The 19,028-nt window shown below is 40.6% G+C and overlaps 1 protein-coding gene across 2 annotated transcripts in view; it reads right to left on the bottom strand.

Moving 5' to 3' along the window:
- Nucleotides 1-19,028, bottom strand: part of THSD4 (thrombospondin type 1 domain containing 4) — a 680,304-nt gene that overhangs the window by 363,265 nt on the left and 298,011 nt on the right. For both annotated transcript variants that reach the window (XM_024232473.3, XM_063716704.1), the window contains exon 7: nucleotides 13,281-13,417. In XM_024232473.3, the coding sequence (XP_024088241.3) occupies nucleotides 13,281-13,417 (137 nt within the window). The remainder of the gene's footprint in view (nucleotides 1-13,280; nucleotides 13,418-19,028) is intronic.

The raw sequence follows: 19,028 nt of genomic DNA, 5'->3' as shown, positions 1-19,028 counted from the left end.
GCATCAGCTTCAACACCTTCCTCCCCTGTGATTTCAAAGCAGCTATTTTTTTTGCAAGGCACCTACTCAAGTTCTGTTCGTTCACAACCAAACACTTTTTTAGGGTGGATGGGAGTAGGCCTTGGGGTCATTCTGACTCAGGATCATTGAAGTCTGGAAGCCTGAGATTTCTGAAAGGTTGGTCTCCAGGGAGCTAGTTTTGGTTTCTTTTTTCCTAGTGCCTTACCCACATGACCCTGTTCTTTCAAATGCCTGCTATACCTTCAAGGCAAAGTTTCATCTATTTTTATTAAGTTGGGAGCAAAAATAATACATACACCCCCAAACTATAAAATTTTGGAACATTTAAAAACAGAGTTTAAAGCTGAGATCAAGTAAAACTAAATCATAGCGTGGTTAATGTGATGTTTAATAATAGAAATTATAATCGTGCTCTCTGTTAATTAGACCTAAGTGATATTTCGCTTGCATAAATGACAGTAATGACTGGGGAGGGCCAGAGTGTCTCTGAGACCTCTCTGAAGACTGGCCAGATACTCGTTTTTGATGTCTGGAGAAAGGGGTTGGGGTGAGGGAGGGAGAATCTCTGCGGGCTTCCAATATATCCTCTCATTTTTGGAAATGACAGAATGAGAGCTCTACTTGCCCTTTCCCTTCGAGGCCTTTCAATATGCAGTAATTAGCCCAAAGCCGACATTTAGACTCCTTCCAGTCCCTGTCAAAAAATAGAGTATCACCCTGCACCAAGGGACTAGATAGCAACCCCAATTTTCTCTGTTCCCCAATCCTCCCCAAGGTAGACCTAGGACATCACATTCTTCTTGTCCTTATTTCAGCTCTCGGGTCTAAAGTGCAGAGGAGAAGCAGAGCAAGATGCCTGAATAGTAGCCTTCATCATCATCCTCCACACAGGAATGCCAAATTTAACAACTATTTATTTAAAAAAGCACCTTCATATGAGCCAAAAATCAGGTGGGTGATCACATAACCTGGTTTTAACTTAGGATCACTGAAAGGGGCACTGAAGAAGGTAGGAAAGAGAGTCTTGAATCTCTGACACCAATCCTCTCCTATTCCCCAGCAGCAGCCATGGGGTGCAGAGAGTCGGAGTGCTTTTGGGAGGGAGAGCACAGTGATGTGGGACTTTGTATTGGAACTCAGTGCTGCCCTGTCACAGTGGAAAGCAACACCAGGCAGAACCCAGCTGTTGCCATAGAGGGAGCATTGAGACTAGGCCTAGTTCAAAGGGCACTCATCCATCCCAGTTGTTGGAACTTGAGTTATGGCAAGGCTTGCCATGGTGGGCTAATGTACTCTGGGGTCCTAAATATACCTGAAAGGCAGTCTAGGCCACAAGCCGTGTAATCGCTGGGAATGTTCTGATGCTATGTTAGGCTTGGAGCTAGTGGACTTGAGGGGCATGAAACCTAGTGAGACACCAGCCAGGGTGGTCAAAGGAGTGTTTACACTACCCCTCCTCCAACCCCAGGCAGTGCAGCTTGCCTCTATGGGAGAAACTCCTTCCTTCCACTTGAGGAAAGGAGAGGGAAGAGGAAACAGGTCTTTGTCTCATCCACCATAGGATAGGGCAGCAGGTAAGTCCTGAGGCCCCCATTCCAGGCCGTAGTTCCCAGAAGACATTTCTAGATATACCCTGGGCCAGAAGGGAACCTGCTGCCTTGAAGGGAAGGACCCAGTCCTGGCAGGATTCACCACCTGCTGACTAAAGAGCCTTTGGGCCCTGAATAATCAGCAGCAGTAACCAGGTAGTACACGTCATGGGCCTTGGGTAAGACTCTGAGATCTGCTAGCTTCAGCTGTGACTGAGCGCACTCCCAGCTGTGGTGGCTATGGAGAGAAACTCCTTCTGCTTGAGAAAAGCAGAGAGAAGAGTAAAGGGGACTTTGTCTTGCAGCTTAGATACCAGTTTGGCCATAGTGGAGTATAGTACCAAGTGGGCTCTTGGAGTCCCTAATTTTAGGCCTTGGGACTTGGACAGGATTTCTGCACCTGCCCTGGGCCAGAGGGGAGCCAACTGCTCTAAAGGGTGGGTCCCAGGCCTGGCAGCATTCACCACAAGCTGACTACAGACCAGTTGGTCCTTGAGTGAACATCAGCGACAGCCTGGCAGTGCTCTCCATGGGCCTGTGGAGGTGGTGGCCATGGGGAGAGAGACTCCTCTGCTTGCAGAAAGGGGAAGGAAGAGTGGGAAGAACTTTGTCTTCTGGCTTCGGTGCCAGCTAAGCTGCAGTAGAATAGAGCACCAGTTGATTCCTAGGTTTCTGACTCCAGGCCCTGGCTCCCGAATGGTATTTCTGGACCAGCCCAGGGCTGGAAGGAACTTGCCACCCTAAAGGGAAGGACACAAGCCTGGCTGGCTTTGCCACCTACTGATTGTAGGCTCTAGGGCCTTGAGTGAACGTAAGCAGTAGCCAGGCAGTGGCTATGGCAGGCCTTGGACAAGACCCAGTGCTGTGCTGCCTTCCGGTCTGACCCAGCGCAGTCCCAGTGGTGGTGGCCACAGGGGTGCTTATGTCACCCCTTCCCTGACTCCAGGCAGCTTATCAGAGAGAGAGACTCCATTCTTGTAGGAGAAAGTAAGGGGAGACAACAACAGTCTCTACCTGGTAATCCAGGGAATCCTTCTGGAACTTATATTAAGACCACCAAGGTGGTACCTCTATGAGTCTGCAAGAGCCACAGCATTACTAGGCTTAAGGTGCCCCCTAATGCAAATACGTCTGCAGTGACCAAAGACTCAGATCACAACACCCAAGTCCCTGAAAATATCCAGAAAGCCTTCCAAAGAAGGATGAGTACAAACAAACCCAGACTATGTACAAGCAAACCCAGACTGTGAAGACTACAATAAATACCTAACTCTGAACTATCAAGACCCCAATGAACATCCACAAGCATCAAGACCATCCAGGAAAACATGACCTAAGCAAATGAACTAAATAAGGCATCAGGGACCAATCCTGAAAAAACAGAGATATGTAACCTTTCAGTAAGAAAATTCAAAATAGCTGTCTTGAGGAAACTCAATGGAATTCAGGACAACACAGAGAAGGAATTCAGAAATCTATCAGATACATTTAACAAAGAATCAAGCAGAATTTCTAGAGCTGAAAAAGGTAACTGACATACTGAAGAATACATCTGTCTCTTAATAGCAGAACTGATCAGGCAGAAAGAAGAATCAGTGAGACTGAAGACAAGTTATTTGAAAATGCACAAGAGGAGACAAAAGAAAAAAAGTAAAAAGGAATAAAGCATGCCTACAAGATCTAGAAAACAGCCTCCGAAGTGCTAATCTAAGAGTTGTTGGCCTTCCAGAGGAAGTACAGGACAGATGGGGTAGAATGTTTATTCAAAGGGATAATAACAGAGAACTCCCCAAACCTAGGGAAAAATATCAATATTTAAGTACGAGAAGGGTATAAAAGACCAAGTACAATATAACCCAAATGACACTACATCAAGACATTTAATAATCAAACTCTCAAAGGTCAAAGAAAAAGAAAGGCTCCTAAAAGCAGTAAGAGAAAAGAAATAAATAACATACAATGAAGCGCCATTACATCTGGCAGCAGACATGTCAGTGGAAACCTTACAGGCCAGGACAGAGTGGCATCACATATTTAAAGTGCTAAAGGAACCACACTTTTACCATAGAATAGTATATCTGGTGAAAACACCCTTCAAATGTGATGGAGAAATAAAGACTTTCCCAGACAAACAAAAGCTAAGGGATTTTATCAACACAAGCCCTATCCTACAAGAAATACTAAAGGGAATAGAAAGAAACTAGAAAGAAAATGATGTTAATGAGCAATAAGAAATCAGTTGAAGGTACAAAACTCACTGGTAATAGTAAGTACACAGAAAAACACAGAATATTATACACTGTAATTGTGGTGTGTAAACTACTCCTTTTTTTTTTTTTTTTTTTTGAGACAGAGTCTCACGCTATCACCCAGGCTGGAGTGCAGTGGCACCATCTCAGCTCACTACAACTTCTGCCTCCTGAACTCAGGCAGTTTTCATGCCTGAGTAGCTAGAATTATACCACACCCAAGTAATTGAGTAGCTAGCATTTCACCACACCCAAGTAATTTTTATATTTTAGCAGAGATGGGGTTTCACCATGTTGACCAGGCTGGTCTTGAACTCCTGACCACAAGTGATCCCAAAGTGCTAGGATTACAGGTGTGAGCCACTGCACCCGGCCACCACTCTTACCTTAAGTAGAAAGACTAAAAGATGAACCTATCAAAAATAATAACTACAACAACTGTTCAAGACATAGACAGTACAATAAGATATAAATAGAAACAACAAAATGTTAAAAAGCAAGGAGATGAAGTGTAAAATTTTATTGGTTTCTCTTTGTTATTCTGTTTGTTAATTGCAATAAATGTTAAGTGATAATCAGTTTAAAATAATGAACTGTATTATTTGCAAGCCTCATGGTAACCAAACCAAAAAACATAGAACAGATATACAAAAAGCAAAACTCAAGAAATTAAAACATACTACCAGAGAAAATCACCCTCACTAAAAGGAAGACAGGAAGGAAGGAAAGAAGAGAAGACTATAAAACAATCAGAAAATGAATAACAAATGGCAGAAATAAGTCATTAACTATCAATAATAACATTGAATGGAAATGGACAAAACTCACAAATCAAAAGACACAGAGTGGCTGAATGGATTAAAAAAAAGACCCATACGTCTGTTTCCTACAAGAAACACACTTCACATATAAAGACACACACAGACTTAAAATAAAGGGATGAACAAAGATATTCTATGCAAACGGAAACCAAAAATGAACAGGAGTAGCTATACTTAGACAAACTAGATTTCAATGCAAAAACTATAAAAAGAGACAAAGAATGTCATTATTTGATAAAGGAGTCAATTCAGCAAGAGGATTTAACAACTGTAAATATATATGCACCCAACACTGGAGTACCCAGATACATAAAGCAAATAGTACTAAAACTAAAAAAAAGAGACAGATGCCAATACATTAACAGCTGGACACTTCAACACCACACTCTCAGCATTGGACAGATCACCCAGACAGAAAATCAGCAAAGAAACATCAAACTTAATCTCTATACTGCAGACCAAATGGATCTAATAGATATTTACAGAACATTTCATCCAACAGCTGCAGAATACACATCCTTTTCCTCAGCACATGCATCATTCTTAAGGATAGACCATATGTTAGGCCACCAAACAAGTCCTAAAACATTCAAAAACATGGAAATAATATCAAGTGTGTTCTCTGACCACAATGGAATAAAATCAGAAAATAATAACAAGAGGAATTTTGGAAACTATACAAAATCATGGAAGTTAAACAATTTGCTCCTGAATGATTAGTGGGTCAATGAAGAAATTAAGAAGAAAACTGCAAAATTTATTGAAACAAATGATCATGGAAATACAGCATACCAAAATCAATGGGATACACTGAAAGCAGTACTAAGAGGGATGTTTATACTTATAAGCACCTACATCAAAAAAGTAGAAAAACTTCAAACAAACAACTGATTGATGCATCTTAAAGAACTAGAAATACAAGAAAAAAACCCCAAATTAGTAAATGATAAATAATAGACCAGGCATGGTGCTCATGCCTATATCCCAGCACTTTGGGAGGCCGAGGCAGGAGAAGTGCTTGAGCCTAGGAGTTCAAGACCAGCCTAGGCATCATAGCGAGATCCCATCTCTACAAAAATTTAAAAATTAGTCAGTTGTGGTGGCGTGCACCTGTTATTCCAGCTACCCAGGAGGCTGAGCTGGGAGAACTGCTTGAGCCTGGAGGTCAAGGCTGCAGTGAGCTGTGATCATGCCCCTGCACTCCAGCCTCAGCAACAGAGCAACACTCTGTCTAAAAAAAAGAACAATAAAAAGAAAAGAAAAGAAATAATAAAGATCAGAGCAGAAATAAATGAAATTGAAATGAAGAAAACCATACAAAAGGTCAATAAAATGAAAAGTTGGTTTTTGAAAAGATAAAATGGACAAACCTTTACCCAGACTAAGAAAGAGAGAAGACTCAAATAAATAAAATCAGAGCTAAAAAAGGAGACATTACAACTGATACCACAGAAATTCAAAGGATCAACGGTGACTACTATAAGCAACTATATGTCGATAAACTGGAAAATGTAGAATAAATGAATAACATTCCTAGATACATACAACCTATCAAGATTAAACCATGAAGAAATCCAATACTTGAACAGACCAATTAACAAGTAATGAGATAGAAACAGTAATAAAAAGTCTCCCACTAAAGAAGATTGGGACCCAATAGCCTCACTGCTGAAATTTACCATACATTTAAAGAAGATTTAATACGCCAATCCTATTCAAACTAGTCTAAAAAATAAAGGAGGAAGGAATACTTCCAAATGCATGATGCAAAAATCCTTCAGAAAAAAACTAGCAAACTAAATTCAACAACACAATAAAAATATCATTCGTCAGGACCAAGTGGGACTTATCCCAGGGATGCAAGGATGATTCAACATAGGCAAATCAATTAATGTGATATATCATAGCAACAGAATGAAGAACAAAAACCATATGACCTTTCAATTGATGCCAATAAAAGCATTTGATAAAATTCAACATCCCTTCATGATAAAAACCCTCAAAAAGTTGGGTATAGAAGGAACATGCCTTAACATAATTAAGTCATATATGACAGACCCACGGCCAGTTTCATACTGAATAGAGAAAAACCAAAAGCCTTTCCTCTAAGATCTGGAACAAGACAAGGATGCTCACTTTCGCTACTGTTATTCAATGTAGTACTGGAAGTCCTAGCTAGAACAATCAGACAAGAGAAAGAAATAAAGGGCATCCAAATTGGAAAGGATGAAGCCAAATTACCCTTGTTTGCAGATGATATAATTTTATATTTGGAAAACACTAAAGACTCCACCAAAAATGATTAGAATTGATAAACAAATTCAGTAAAGTTGCAAAATACAAAATCGACACACAAAAAACAGTAACATTTCTATATGGGAACAGCAAATATACATTATTTCTATATGCCAACAGCAAACAATCTGAAAAAGAAATTAAAAAACTGATCCCATTTACTATAGCTACAAATAAAATAAAATACCTAGGAATTAACCAAAGAAGTAAAAGATCTCTACAATGAAACTATAAAACATGGATGAAAGAAGTTGAAGAGGACACAGAAGAATGGAAAGATATTCTGTGTTCCTGGATTGGAAGAATTAATATTGTTAAAATGTCCATAAAACCAAAGCAAATTACAGATTTAATGTAATCCCTATCAAAATACCAATGAAATTCTTCACAGAAATAGAAAAACACAATTTTAAAATTTATATGGAACCACAAAAGATTAAGAAGAGTCAAAGCAATCCTGAGCAAAAGGAAGAAAACTGGAGGACTTACATTACTTGATTTCAAATCACACTACAGAGCAATAGTAACCAAAACAGCATGGTACTGGCATAAAAAGAGACATATAGACCAATGGAACAGAATAGAGAACCTAGAAATAAATCCACACATCTACAGTGAACTCATTTGCATTAAAGGGGTCAAGAGCATACATTGGAAAAAGGACAGTCTCCTCAAAAAAAAAATGGTGCTGGGAAAACTGGAAATCCATATGCAGAAGAATGAAACTAAACTCCTATCTCTCACCATATACAAAAATCAAACCAAAATGGATTAAACACTTAAATCTAAGACCTCAAACTATGAAACTACTACAAGAAAACATTGGGGGAACTCTCTGGGACATAGGACTGGGCAGAGATTTCTTGAGTAATACCCCACAAACACAGGCAACGAAAGGAAAAATGGACAAATCAGACCACATCAAGTTAAAAAGTTTCTGCACAGCAAAGAAAATAATCAACAAAGTGAAGAGACAACCCACAGAATGGGAGAAAATATTTGCAAACTACCCATCTGACAAGGGATTAATAACCAAAATATATAGTAGCTCAAACAACTCTATAGGAAAAATATCTAATAATCTGATTTTAAAATGGGCAGGGCAGGGCCGGGTACAGTGGCTCATGCCTGTAATCCCAGCACTTTGGGAGGCTGAGGCAGGCAGATCACGAGGTCAGGAGATCAAGACCATCCTGGCTAACATGGTGAAACCCCGACTCTATTAAAAATACAAAAAAATTAGCCAGGTGTGGTGGCAGGCGCCTATAGTCCCAGCTACTTGGGAGGCTGAGGGAGGAGAATGGCGTGAACCCGGGAGGTGGAGCTTGCAGTGAGCCAAGATTGCACCACTGCACTCCAGCCTGGGCGACAGAGCAAGACTCCATCTCAAAAATAACATAACATAACATAACATAACATAACATAACATAATATAAAATAAAAATAAATAAAATGGGCAAAAGATTTGAATAAACATTTCTTAAAAGAAGAGATACAAATGGAAAACAGGTATATAGAAACCTACTCAACATCACTGATCATTAGAGAAATGCAAATCCAAACTACAATGAGATATTGTCTCACCCCAGTTCTAATATGAGTGAATAACTCACTAAAAGTGAGGCAATAACAAATGACGGTGAGGATGTAGAGTAAAAGTAACCCTCTTACACTGTAGGTGGGAATGTAAGTTAGTACAACCACTATGGAGAACAGTTTGGAGGTTCCTCAAAAAAGTAAGAATAGAGCTACCCTATGATCCAGCAGTCTCACTGGTAGGCATATACCCCAAAGAAAAGAAATCAGTGTATCGAAGAGATATCTGCACACTCATGTCTACTGCAACACTATTCACAAAAGCCAAGATTTGCATCAACTTAAGTGTCCATTAACAGATGAATGTATAAAGAAAATGTGGTACATATACAAAATAAAGTACTATTTAGACACAAAGAAGAATGAGATCCTGTCATTTGCAACAGCATAGATGGAACTGGAGGTCATTATGTTAAGTGAAATAAACCAGGCACAAAAAGACAAACTTCGGGCCGGGCGAGGTGGCTCACACCTGTAATCCCAGCACTTTGGGAGGCCAAGGCAGCTGGATTACCTGAGGTCAGGAGTTCGAGACCAGCTTGGCCAACACGACAAAACCCTGTCTCTACTAAAAATACAAAAATTAGCCAGGTGTGGTGGCACATGCCTGTAATCCCAGCTACTCAGGAGGCTGAGACAGGAGAATGGCTTGAGCCTGGGAGGCAGAGGCTGCAGTGAACCAAGATTGCAGCACTGCACTTCAACTTGGGCAACAGAGTAAGACTCCGTCTTAAAAAAACAAACAAACAAAAAGACAAACTTGGCATGTTCTCACTTATTTGTGGAAGCCAAAAATTAAAACAATTGAACTCATTGAGATAGAGAGGATAATGATGGTTACCAGAGGCTGGGAAGGGTAGTTGGGGGTTAAAGGGGAGGTGGGGATAGTTAATGGGTACAAAAAAATAGAAAGAATAAATAATATCTAGTATTTGATAGCACAACAGGGTGAATACAGTCAATAATAATGTCATTGTACATTTTAAAATAACTCAGTATAACTGGATCATTTGTAACACAAAGGATAAATGCTTGAGGGGATGGATACCCCATTTACTCTGATGTGATTATTACGTATTGTTTGCCTGTATCAAATTATCTTATGTACTCTATAAATATATATTATGTGCCCAAAAATGACAAATTAAGAATTTTTAAAAAATAAATAAACCACAGAGGAGCTCCAATAGGCTCTAGCTTGAGCTGAAACAGAGCATTCAAGCCAGCAATAGGTGGGCCTGGGGCCTTTACTTGGCTTGATGTGAGGACAGTGCCCTCCTCTCATGAGGACCCTTTTGTAGACTCAGCTCATATTATTATGTAAGGCTTGTCACCTTTCATTAACTTTTCTTGCAAGCCTGGCTATTTCCTTCAACTCTATGTGGCCAGGAGAAGCTTTGTGTCACTATTTCAGATGCAGACACACATCTTAGGGAAAACTGTCTGCGAGTGACAGCTTTCTCAGCCACAAGTCAGAGAGGTAGAGAAATCAATTTGAATTCTGGGCATCCAATCAAATATTTAGAAAAGGACACTTTACCCGTTGAAAGTTGCAAAGTAAACAGAAGTTCAGCCTGGGAAGCAAATGTACTTCTGATTATTTAAACTGAAGTTCTAGAGAGGACGGGATAGTCAGTGGTTCCAACAACTTCAATGAGGGAATTTCAGGCAAATGCAGAGAACAAATGCAAAGTAGTATCCAAGTAGTCCTAGTAACATCAGAACCCTATTAATATACTCACATCCTGGAAAATGTCTGTTTCAGGCTTTTAGCAATTATTATCTGCAAACTGTGCTGTCGTAAAGTTTGAATGTTTTTCATCAATTAGTAAGAATCCATACCCATGTCCTTATAAGTGTTTGCTTTTCTATCATCAGCTAATAGACATTTAATGAAATACTAAGAAAATGTGCTCTCCCAGTGAAGAGACCACATTTCATATTCCTTCCAAGTCATCTCACCACCATATATTTATATTTCTGGCTCTTTGTTAACTATATTTTAATCAATGTCCCTTAAAACCTTGCTACTCAAAATATGATCCAGGGACCAGCAGCATCAATATCACATGGAAGTTTGTTAGAAAAGCGGACTCCCAGGCCCTTCCCCAGGCCCTACTGAATCAGAATCTGCAAACCCCCAGTGATTCACACTATAGCGTGAGAACACTGACCCAAAAGAGCATGTGCATCTGACAAATCTATAATCGACAAAAAAAAGCAAATACTTTTGCATAGAAAATCCAAGTACAATGGTATATATGTAGGCATATGCAGTGATAATACTAATAAATGCCAGTATGCTTACTGAATGCCAAACCCTGTTATACGGTCATGACTCTTCACTGCAACACAGGACATAGGTACCATCCTCCTCATTCTTTAGATGATGTACAGAAGCACAGAGAGCTTAAGTAACTTTTGCAAAATCACACAGTAAATCTGTGGAAGAGGCATGACTTGAACCCAGGCAATTCAACTTCAGAGGGCAGGTTTGTAACCATTATACTCTACCATTACATTCACCATTCCTCAACAGTGTGCACCTGTATTCAGGAAATGAAACAGTTGCTTTGGAATCTGAAAGATAAAGCTAGATTGCTATCAGGCCCATCATTTTAGTTCAGTAACATTTAGAAGCAGGGAACATTAAAGTTGGAGATCACAAAACTCTCAGAGAACGCCCTTAAGTATTTTCTGAGGACACTGAAGCTCAGAGAGGATGTGCGAAAACCAGTGGTTTTTCCAAAGGAGCGGAAAACTGGAGGCTATGATGTTTCCCATGTTTCCTGCTTCTTCTATACCGCATCCTAATTCTTTCAGGGTTTGCTCTTCCAAAGTTCCTTCATACACATCAGGTATCAAGTGACACCTTGTTCCTTTCTTAACTTGCATTCGAAATGTGAGAACAAAATCTGTCATTTGCAACAGCATGGATAGAACTGAAGGACATTCTGTCAACTGAAATAAGCCAGGCATACAAAGACAAATATCATGTTTTCACTCATATGTGGGAGCTAAAAAAACCAAAATTGAACTCCTGAAGACTGAGAGTGAAATGATGGTTGCCAGAGACTGGAAAGGGTAGTAGGGATGGGGTTATAAAGTGAGGATGGTTAATGGGCAAAAAAATACAGTTAGAATGAATAAGATCAAGTGTTTGGTAGCACAATAGGGTGACTATAGCTAACAATAATTTATTGTATATTTTAAGAAAACTAAAAGAGTAGAAGCTGGGTGCAGTGGCTCATGCCTGTAAACCCAACACTTTAGGAGGCCAAGGCGGGTGGATCACTTGAGGTCAGGGGTTCAAGACCAGCCTGGCCAACATGGTGAAACCCCATCTCTATTAAAAATACAAAAAATTAGTTGGGCGTAGTGGCGTGAGCCTGTAATCCCAGCTACTCAGGAGGCTGAGATAGGAGAATCCCTTGAACCTAGGAGGCGGAGGTTGCAGTGAGCTGAGATTGTGCCATTGCACTCCAGCCTGGGCAACAAGAGTGAAACTCCATCTCAAAAAATAAATAAAGTAAAATAAAAGAGTAGCACTGGAATGTTCCTAATACAAAGAAATGCTAAAAACTTGAGGTGATGGATACCCCAGTTACCCAGATTTGATCATTACACACTGTATGTCTGTATCAAAATATCACATATATCTCATAAATACATCCATCCATTATGTACTCATAATAATTAAAAATATACTTTTTAAAAATCTGAGAATATCAATCCTGCTTTATAAGTTATTTTGCATCCTATTTGAAACCTCCTCATTCAAAATGTTATTGGGGGGGGTAGGTTGTGCTCACAAATCACACCTCAATATCCCTAATATTAAACACTGTAGCAAGTTATATTCAAACTATAATAGGAACTTCCAGGTGTTATAGCCAAAGAGCTCTTCCTGTGATTAAAATCGGTCTGCCAGCTAGCTATAGAGTGCTAATTAAGATAGACTCTTCGTTTGGGGTCCAGAGTCATTTACCTGCTAAATCTTAGCTCCACGAATACATATATAGATGAAAGGAGGGTAGAAGTCCAAGCGCAAATTAACGTAGCTACGGAATTTGTGCCATTTCATCTAAGATGCCTATTTTTAACCAAATGGTGCTTTCTGTCAACATTAAGCATCCCACAAGGATTCTCTGAAGCCCAGAATGTTTGCAGAACGCCAGGCGGGGAGTTCCTGGAACAGACTTCAGAAGCCTAAGGAGGTTGAAAACTTCCTGTTTAAAGTACAACTTCTGCTATAAAAGGCACGAAACAACTTTCCTTTGGAAGCCTGCCCCTTCTGGGGAGAGGCAAGATAAAATATGCCATTCCCTTAAAATGCCACCCTCATGACGCCAACCATTTCTTGATTAAACTAGCAGTGCCCTTTCCATAACCTCCGTTTCACAGGCAAGGAAGGAGCTCCAGATCCAACTCGCAAAGATTGCCGTGTCCATTGTGAAGCATGTGGTGTCAACATAAATCACTTAATAATGGGAATGCTACAGTGGGACCTGGTGATGCCCAAAGATCAAAAGCACAGTCAGGGCTGACCAAGCAGCCCCATCTCAGCCCACTCCTCCCAGAGCGCATGGTTCAGTGGCCCTGACGTGGGCTGGGGGGAGCTAGCAGCCTAGTCTCTCCCTGGAAAACAATGGAGTCAGCAGTCACAGATCAAACACCCTAAGAATTCACCCCAGTTTGGGGGCACTTACCTTGCACTGCCCAGACACACAGATGGCCGTGCCGTTCTGGTCACAGGGGGTGCCATCAATGACCTTCTCAGCTTGCCGTACATAGAAGCGGTAGCCCATTGCCTGGCAGTTCAACTCACATTTGCGATTGCCTTTTACTACCAAAGTAAAATAAAATAAAATAAAATAAAGATAAGGTATAAACAATATCATCTCTGTGGAATCAGCACCTTTTTTCTTCCTATAATTTTTATTGAGATACAATTTGTATAACATAAAATTAAGCATTTTAACCAACTATACAGTTCAATAAGTCTTCATATATTCATAAGGTTGCATGTCCAACCGCAACCATTATATAATTCCAGAACATTTCCATCAGCTCAAAAAGAAGCCCTGTGCCTGTCATTTCAATTCCTCACTCCCCCTAGATCTTGGCAACCACCAATCTACTTTCTGTCTTTATTGATCTGCCTATTCTGGACATTTCATAATCACATAGTTTTTAAAAGTGCATGAAAGTTATCAGCTCTCCCCATATTTGATGATAGAGGGAAGGGATTGTATCTTGATCTATTTGCATATAGTAGTGATACAGTGCTGAGTGAATATTATAAAGGAATTCTTAAAGACTCTCGCCATGCAAATAACAGATTCTACTTTTAGACATCCTCTCATGCTTTGCCATTGTCATAATTAATTACGCTGGTGCAAAAGTAACTGCACAAATACTTTTGCACCAACCTAAATATATTTCATATATCAGCAAACACAGTGAGCACATAATTTTTATGTTCACAAGTCTCACTCTGTAACCCAGGCTGGAGCGCAGTGGCGCAATCTTGGCTCACAGCAACCTCCGCCTCCCGGGTTCAAGTGATTCTCCTGCCTCAGCCTCCCGAGTAGCTGGGATTACAGGTAACTGCCAACACAGCCAGCTAATTTTTTTTTTGTATTTTTTAGGAGTGACAGGGTTTCAAAATGTTGGCCAGGCTGGTCTTGAACTCCTGACCTCAAGTGATTTGCCCACCTTGGCCTCCCAAAGTGCTGGGATTACAGGCATGAGCCACCACACCCGGCCATATTCTGCTTTTTAAACTTAATATCTACGCAGTTATATCATCTGTATGCCTTTTTAAATGGCTGCAGCTTCCTGTAATAATTCCTCCATTATGAGGTATTTAAGTGGCTTCTCCGTCACTCTAGGTTGAAGTTCAAAGTTCTAAGCGAGGGATAAAACCTCTTTCAAGAGCGGAACCTCGCCTACTTTTATAGCCTCATTTCCTCCTGTTCTTCCTTAAATCCACATTCCTAAATACACAGTCTACACACAACTAAGCACTCCCTCTCTCTAGCCATTGCTTAACTGTTCCTTCCCTCACTTGGCTGGCCTGCATTTGTACTTTGTTTGCATTTGCAGGTCACCTCCTCAGGAAGCCCTCCATGGATCTGGATCCCACCTCTACTTCCGCCCCCTCTCAGGTTGATGTGGCCTCCTCTATTTCAGGGTTAACCATGCTGTATTGCCGTGTGGTTTTGCCAGAATACGGGATGTCTCTGTCTTATTCACTTTTGTATCCCAGGAACCCAGCACAGAGCTTGGCGCATACCAAATGCTAAACAAATCTCTGAGGAATGAAACAAGGGATAGATAAATGAATATTGGCCTTTTCTCCCCCTTGTCTTTCTCTGCCCTCCTCCTGCTAGATATATTTCCCTACCTCAGAGTCTTTCTCTACATTTCTATCACTTCACACCAAGCCTGGCACATAGAGGATGCTCAGTAAATGCTAAATTACTGCTACAAGGAACATCTCAGAACAATTTAGTTGCTTCCAAAATAAGAATGAAAATAAATTTCAGGCAAGATATATTTTTATATCCAAAAGAAATAGACAAGCCAAGTACACACTGTATTTAAAAAAAAAAAACTGTTTTGGAGACAAGACTAATGCTATGCTCAGCCATAGACAGCCTGGAACAGGCTGTCTAAAAATCAGATTACCTGATTGGGTAATACTGACTTTTTCCTACACTACATGATACAGCATATATCCCCAGTGTGGCTGCCTGACTGTCATAGCAATAAACTTCCTTCTATTCCAAAGCCACTGAAAACCTCTAACAGGAAATCACATGGAGCCTCTGGGACCACATGGTTCAGGAAGACTGCATCGTCTAGATACTCTGAGCTCTATCTTAGAAGTCAAGAGACCTGGTTTCTTTCCTTGGCTGCCCAAAAGATATGGGGAAAAAAATAAAAGAATACCAAGATGGAAGCACCTCTGGGATTTATTTCAAACAAAATCATCATTTGATAGATGAAAAAACAGGCTTAAGAAAGGAAGTGACAAGTTGGAGGCAAAACTCATCTCCTACAACTTGCTTTCTCATTTCATCTACCAAGACCCTATTCCCTCTCTCCCCAGCTCCTCACTTTCTGAAGCACTAGAACTATCCAGGGGCATTGCATTATAAGTAATAAAAGTGTTTGTGAAAGGCAGCCTCATCTGGGCAAGGGTTTTGGGTCCTCACTTCTCTTGGCTTCCTCCCAACTATCTCTATCTTTTGAGATACTATCTTTTGGGGCCAGAATTTTATTCCTCAATATTTGCAACCATACTGCAGAAGAACATTCTGGGGGGGGGGGGGGGAAGCTAAATATGAGACAATTACAGCAGAATCTCCAAATGGCCACAAGAAAAGAACCCAGAGGAACGGCCTTAACTCTGGGCTCCTCCCACCAGTAGACACTGGGGACACTGGGTCCGCCTTCTCAGATTTGCAACTAGGAGATAACTGAAACCTGAGGACACGGGACTTCTTAACAAAACTACCTAGCATCCTGTTGCCTTAGAAAATACCCTAGTTCTTCTCACAAAATTATGTAATGACTTCTCTAGACCCTGCTAGACTTCCTACCCACTGCCCCCCACCTTTGTGTCTGTGTGAGATAGAATCTTGTTCTATCACTCAGGCTGGAGTGCAGTGGTGTGTTCTTGGCTCACTGCAACCTTGACCTCCCAGGCTCAAGCCATCCTCCCATCTCAGCCTCCTGAGTAGCTGGGACTACAGGTATGTGCCACCACACCCAGCTAATTGTTGTATTTTTTGTAGAGATGGGGTTTTGCCATGTCGCCCAGGGTGGTCTCAAACTCCTGGTCTCAAGTGATCCTTCTGCCTTGGCCTCCGAAAATGCTAGGATTACAGGCATAAGCCTCTGCCCCCAGCCCCCAACTCCTTTAAAATTCCTCATAAGAATACCTTTAGGCTGGGCACAGTGGCTCATGTCTGTGATGCCAACACTATCGGAGGCTGAAGCAGAAGGATTGCTTGAGCCCGGGAGTCCGAGACCAGCCTGGGCAACATAATGAGATCCTGTCTCTACAAAAAAATTAAAAATTAGGTAGGCATGAGGGTGCACGCCTGTAGTCCCAGCTACTCAGGAGGCTGAGGTGAGAGGATCCTTTGAGCCCAGGAGTTTGAGGCTGCAATGAGTTGTGATTGTACCACTGCACTCCAGCCTGGATGACAGAGCAAGAGCAAGATCCCATCTCAAAAACAACAACCTTTGAAGGGTTTCAAATTAAGGTTTTGCATGGATATTCACTTTTTTTCTTTTTTTTTTTTTTTTTGCCTTTAAGTAAAGTACAATTCTGATGCCAGGAGACTCTTCTCTAAGCAGATTTTGTCAGGTTTTGTTGGTGCACGGAAAGGGGGAAAACAGAAGGGGTGCCACAAGCTGGGAGCAACAGGAAGTGGGCACAAACTTCTCTCTGTTTCTCTCCTTCTTTGTACTCATCTGTTTCCTGAATGTCCTCCCTGCCTCCAAAAGGAACATTTCACCGTCCACACACTAAAGCAGTGGTTCTTACTGTGGTCCTGGGACCAGCAGCACCAGCATCACCTGTGTACTTGCTGAAAATGCAAATTCTTGGGCCTCACCCCAGATATCCTGGATCAGAAACTCTGGGGATGAGGTCTAGGACATGGTCAAGTTTGGGAATCATTGCTCTAAGGAAAATCAAGCAGTGAACCGACTTGGAAGCAGCTGACTCTTATTTTGAATCAAAGATATTCAGACCCCCATGCCTGAATTTAAAAGATAATATAACCCCAAATATAGGCACTCTAATTAAGTTTAGGATATTACCAGGTATCTGGAGCCCTGATATTTAAAAGCCCTCTGATCATGAAAAAAAAAAATGCTGGTGACTATACAAGAAAATTTAGGTTACTAAGAGTAAAGCAACTAAAAGCTAAAGGTTTACCCTCGAATACAAGTTAAAGATTTAAATCACTCATTGAATTCTGTTTCCTTGGAAAAGCCATTAATATAATAGTGAAGATTTTTTAAAAAGTAATAAACTCAAAAGTAAAAGAAAATAGAAAAGGAGTTAACGGTTACAAAATTTAGGAAACCGGAAAGCAGAAGGACTCATTGTAATGACTTAGCTGACCCAAGAAAGCTGATCCTAAGCAGCAATAAAAGCAGCAAAGCTATGCTGCATTACGGAGTCTCCAAAAGGTAACTTTGGAAATGGGGGAGAAAGCAGACCTAAAACCGGAACAACTTCTGCTTTCCAGAATGGTTGTCAGTGCCTCTGAAAATCAACTCTTCCATAAAAGCAAAAGGCAGCTAGAGTAGCTCTAGTAATATTTTGGACAAAGTAGACTTTAAGACAAAAATTGTTACTAGAGACAAGAACATTTTATAATAATAAAAGAGTCAATCCATCAGGAAGACATAACAACCAAGCCCCAAAATACAAAAAGTAGAAACTGACAGGTTGGGTATAGTGGCTCATGCATGTAATCCCAACACTTTAGAAGGCCAAGGTGGGCTGATCACCTGAGATCGGGAGTTTAAGACCAGCCTGGCCAACATGGCAAAACCCCACCTTCATCAAAAAATACAAAAATTAGCCAGGCGTGGTGGCATGTGCCTGTAATCCCAGCTACTTGGGAGGCTGAGGCAAGAGAATTGCTTGAACTCAGGAGGCGGAGGTTGCAGTGAGTCGAGATCATGCAGCTGCACTCCAGCCTGGGTGACAGAGCAAGACTCCATCTCAAACACACACACACACACACACACACACACACACCCCTCCCCCAAACAAACAAACAAAAAAGTGACAGAATTGAAAGAAGAAATAGACAATAATATAATGGTAGTTTCAAACTTTGATATCCCACTTTCAATAATAAATAGAGCAATGAGACAGAAGATCAATATGGAAATACTTGAATAACACTATAAACCAATTAGTCTTAGATATCTACAGCAGATCAATAAGGAAATAGAATACTTGAACAACACTATAAACCAATTAGACTGAGAGATCTATAGAAGATCAATAAAGATAGAGAATACTTGAACAATACCATAAGGCAATTAGACTCAGATAGCTATAGAACACTCCTCCCAACAGTAGCAGAATACACATTCTTCTCAAGTGCACAAGAAACATTCTCCAGGAGGGAATAAATGTTAGGCTATAAAACAAACTTTAATAAATTTTAAAATATCAAAATAACGAAAAGCATGTTCTCTGACCACAATTGAATGAAATTCAAAATAGCAGAAAAAAATTGGGTAACTTTTTAAATACATGGAAATTAAACAACATACTCCTAAATAAATAATCAAGAAAAAAAACATAGGAAAATCAGAAAATACTTTGAGGGCCAGGGACAGTGCTCATGCGATAACCTGTAACTTTGGGAGTCCAAGGCAGGAGGATCACTTGAGGCCAGGAGTTCAAGACC

The sequence above is a fragment of the Pongo abelii genome, chromosome 16 (genome assembly GCF_028885655.2).
Source record: "Pongo abelii isolate AG06213 chromosome 16, NHGRI_mPonAbe1-v2.0_pri, whole genome shotgun sequence".
NCBI classification, from domain to species: domain Eukaryota; kingdom Metazoa; phylum Chordata; class Mammalia; order Primates; family Hominidae; genus Pongo; species Pongo abelii.
Note: the sequence above shows the minus strand (reverse complement) of the source record. Positions and strands in the feature narration are given on the sequence as shown.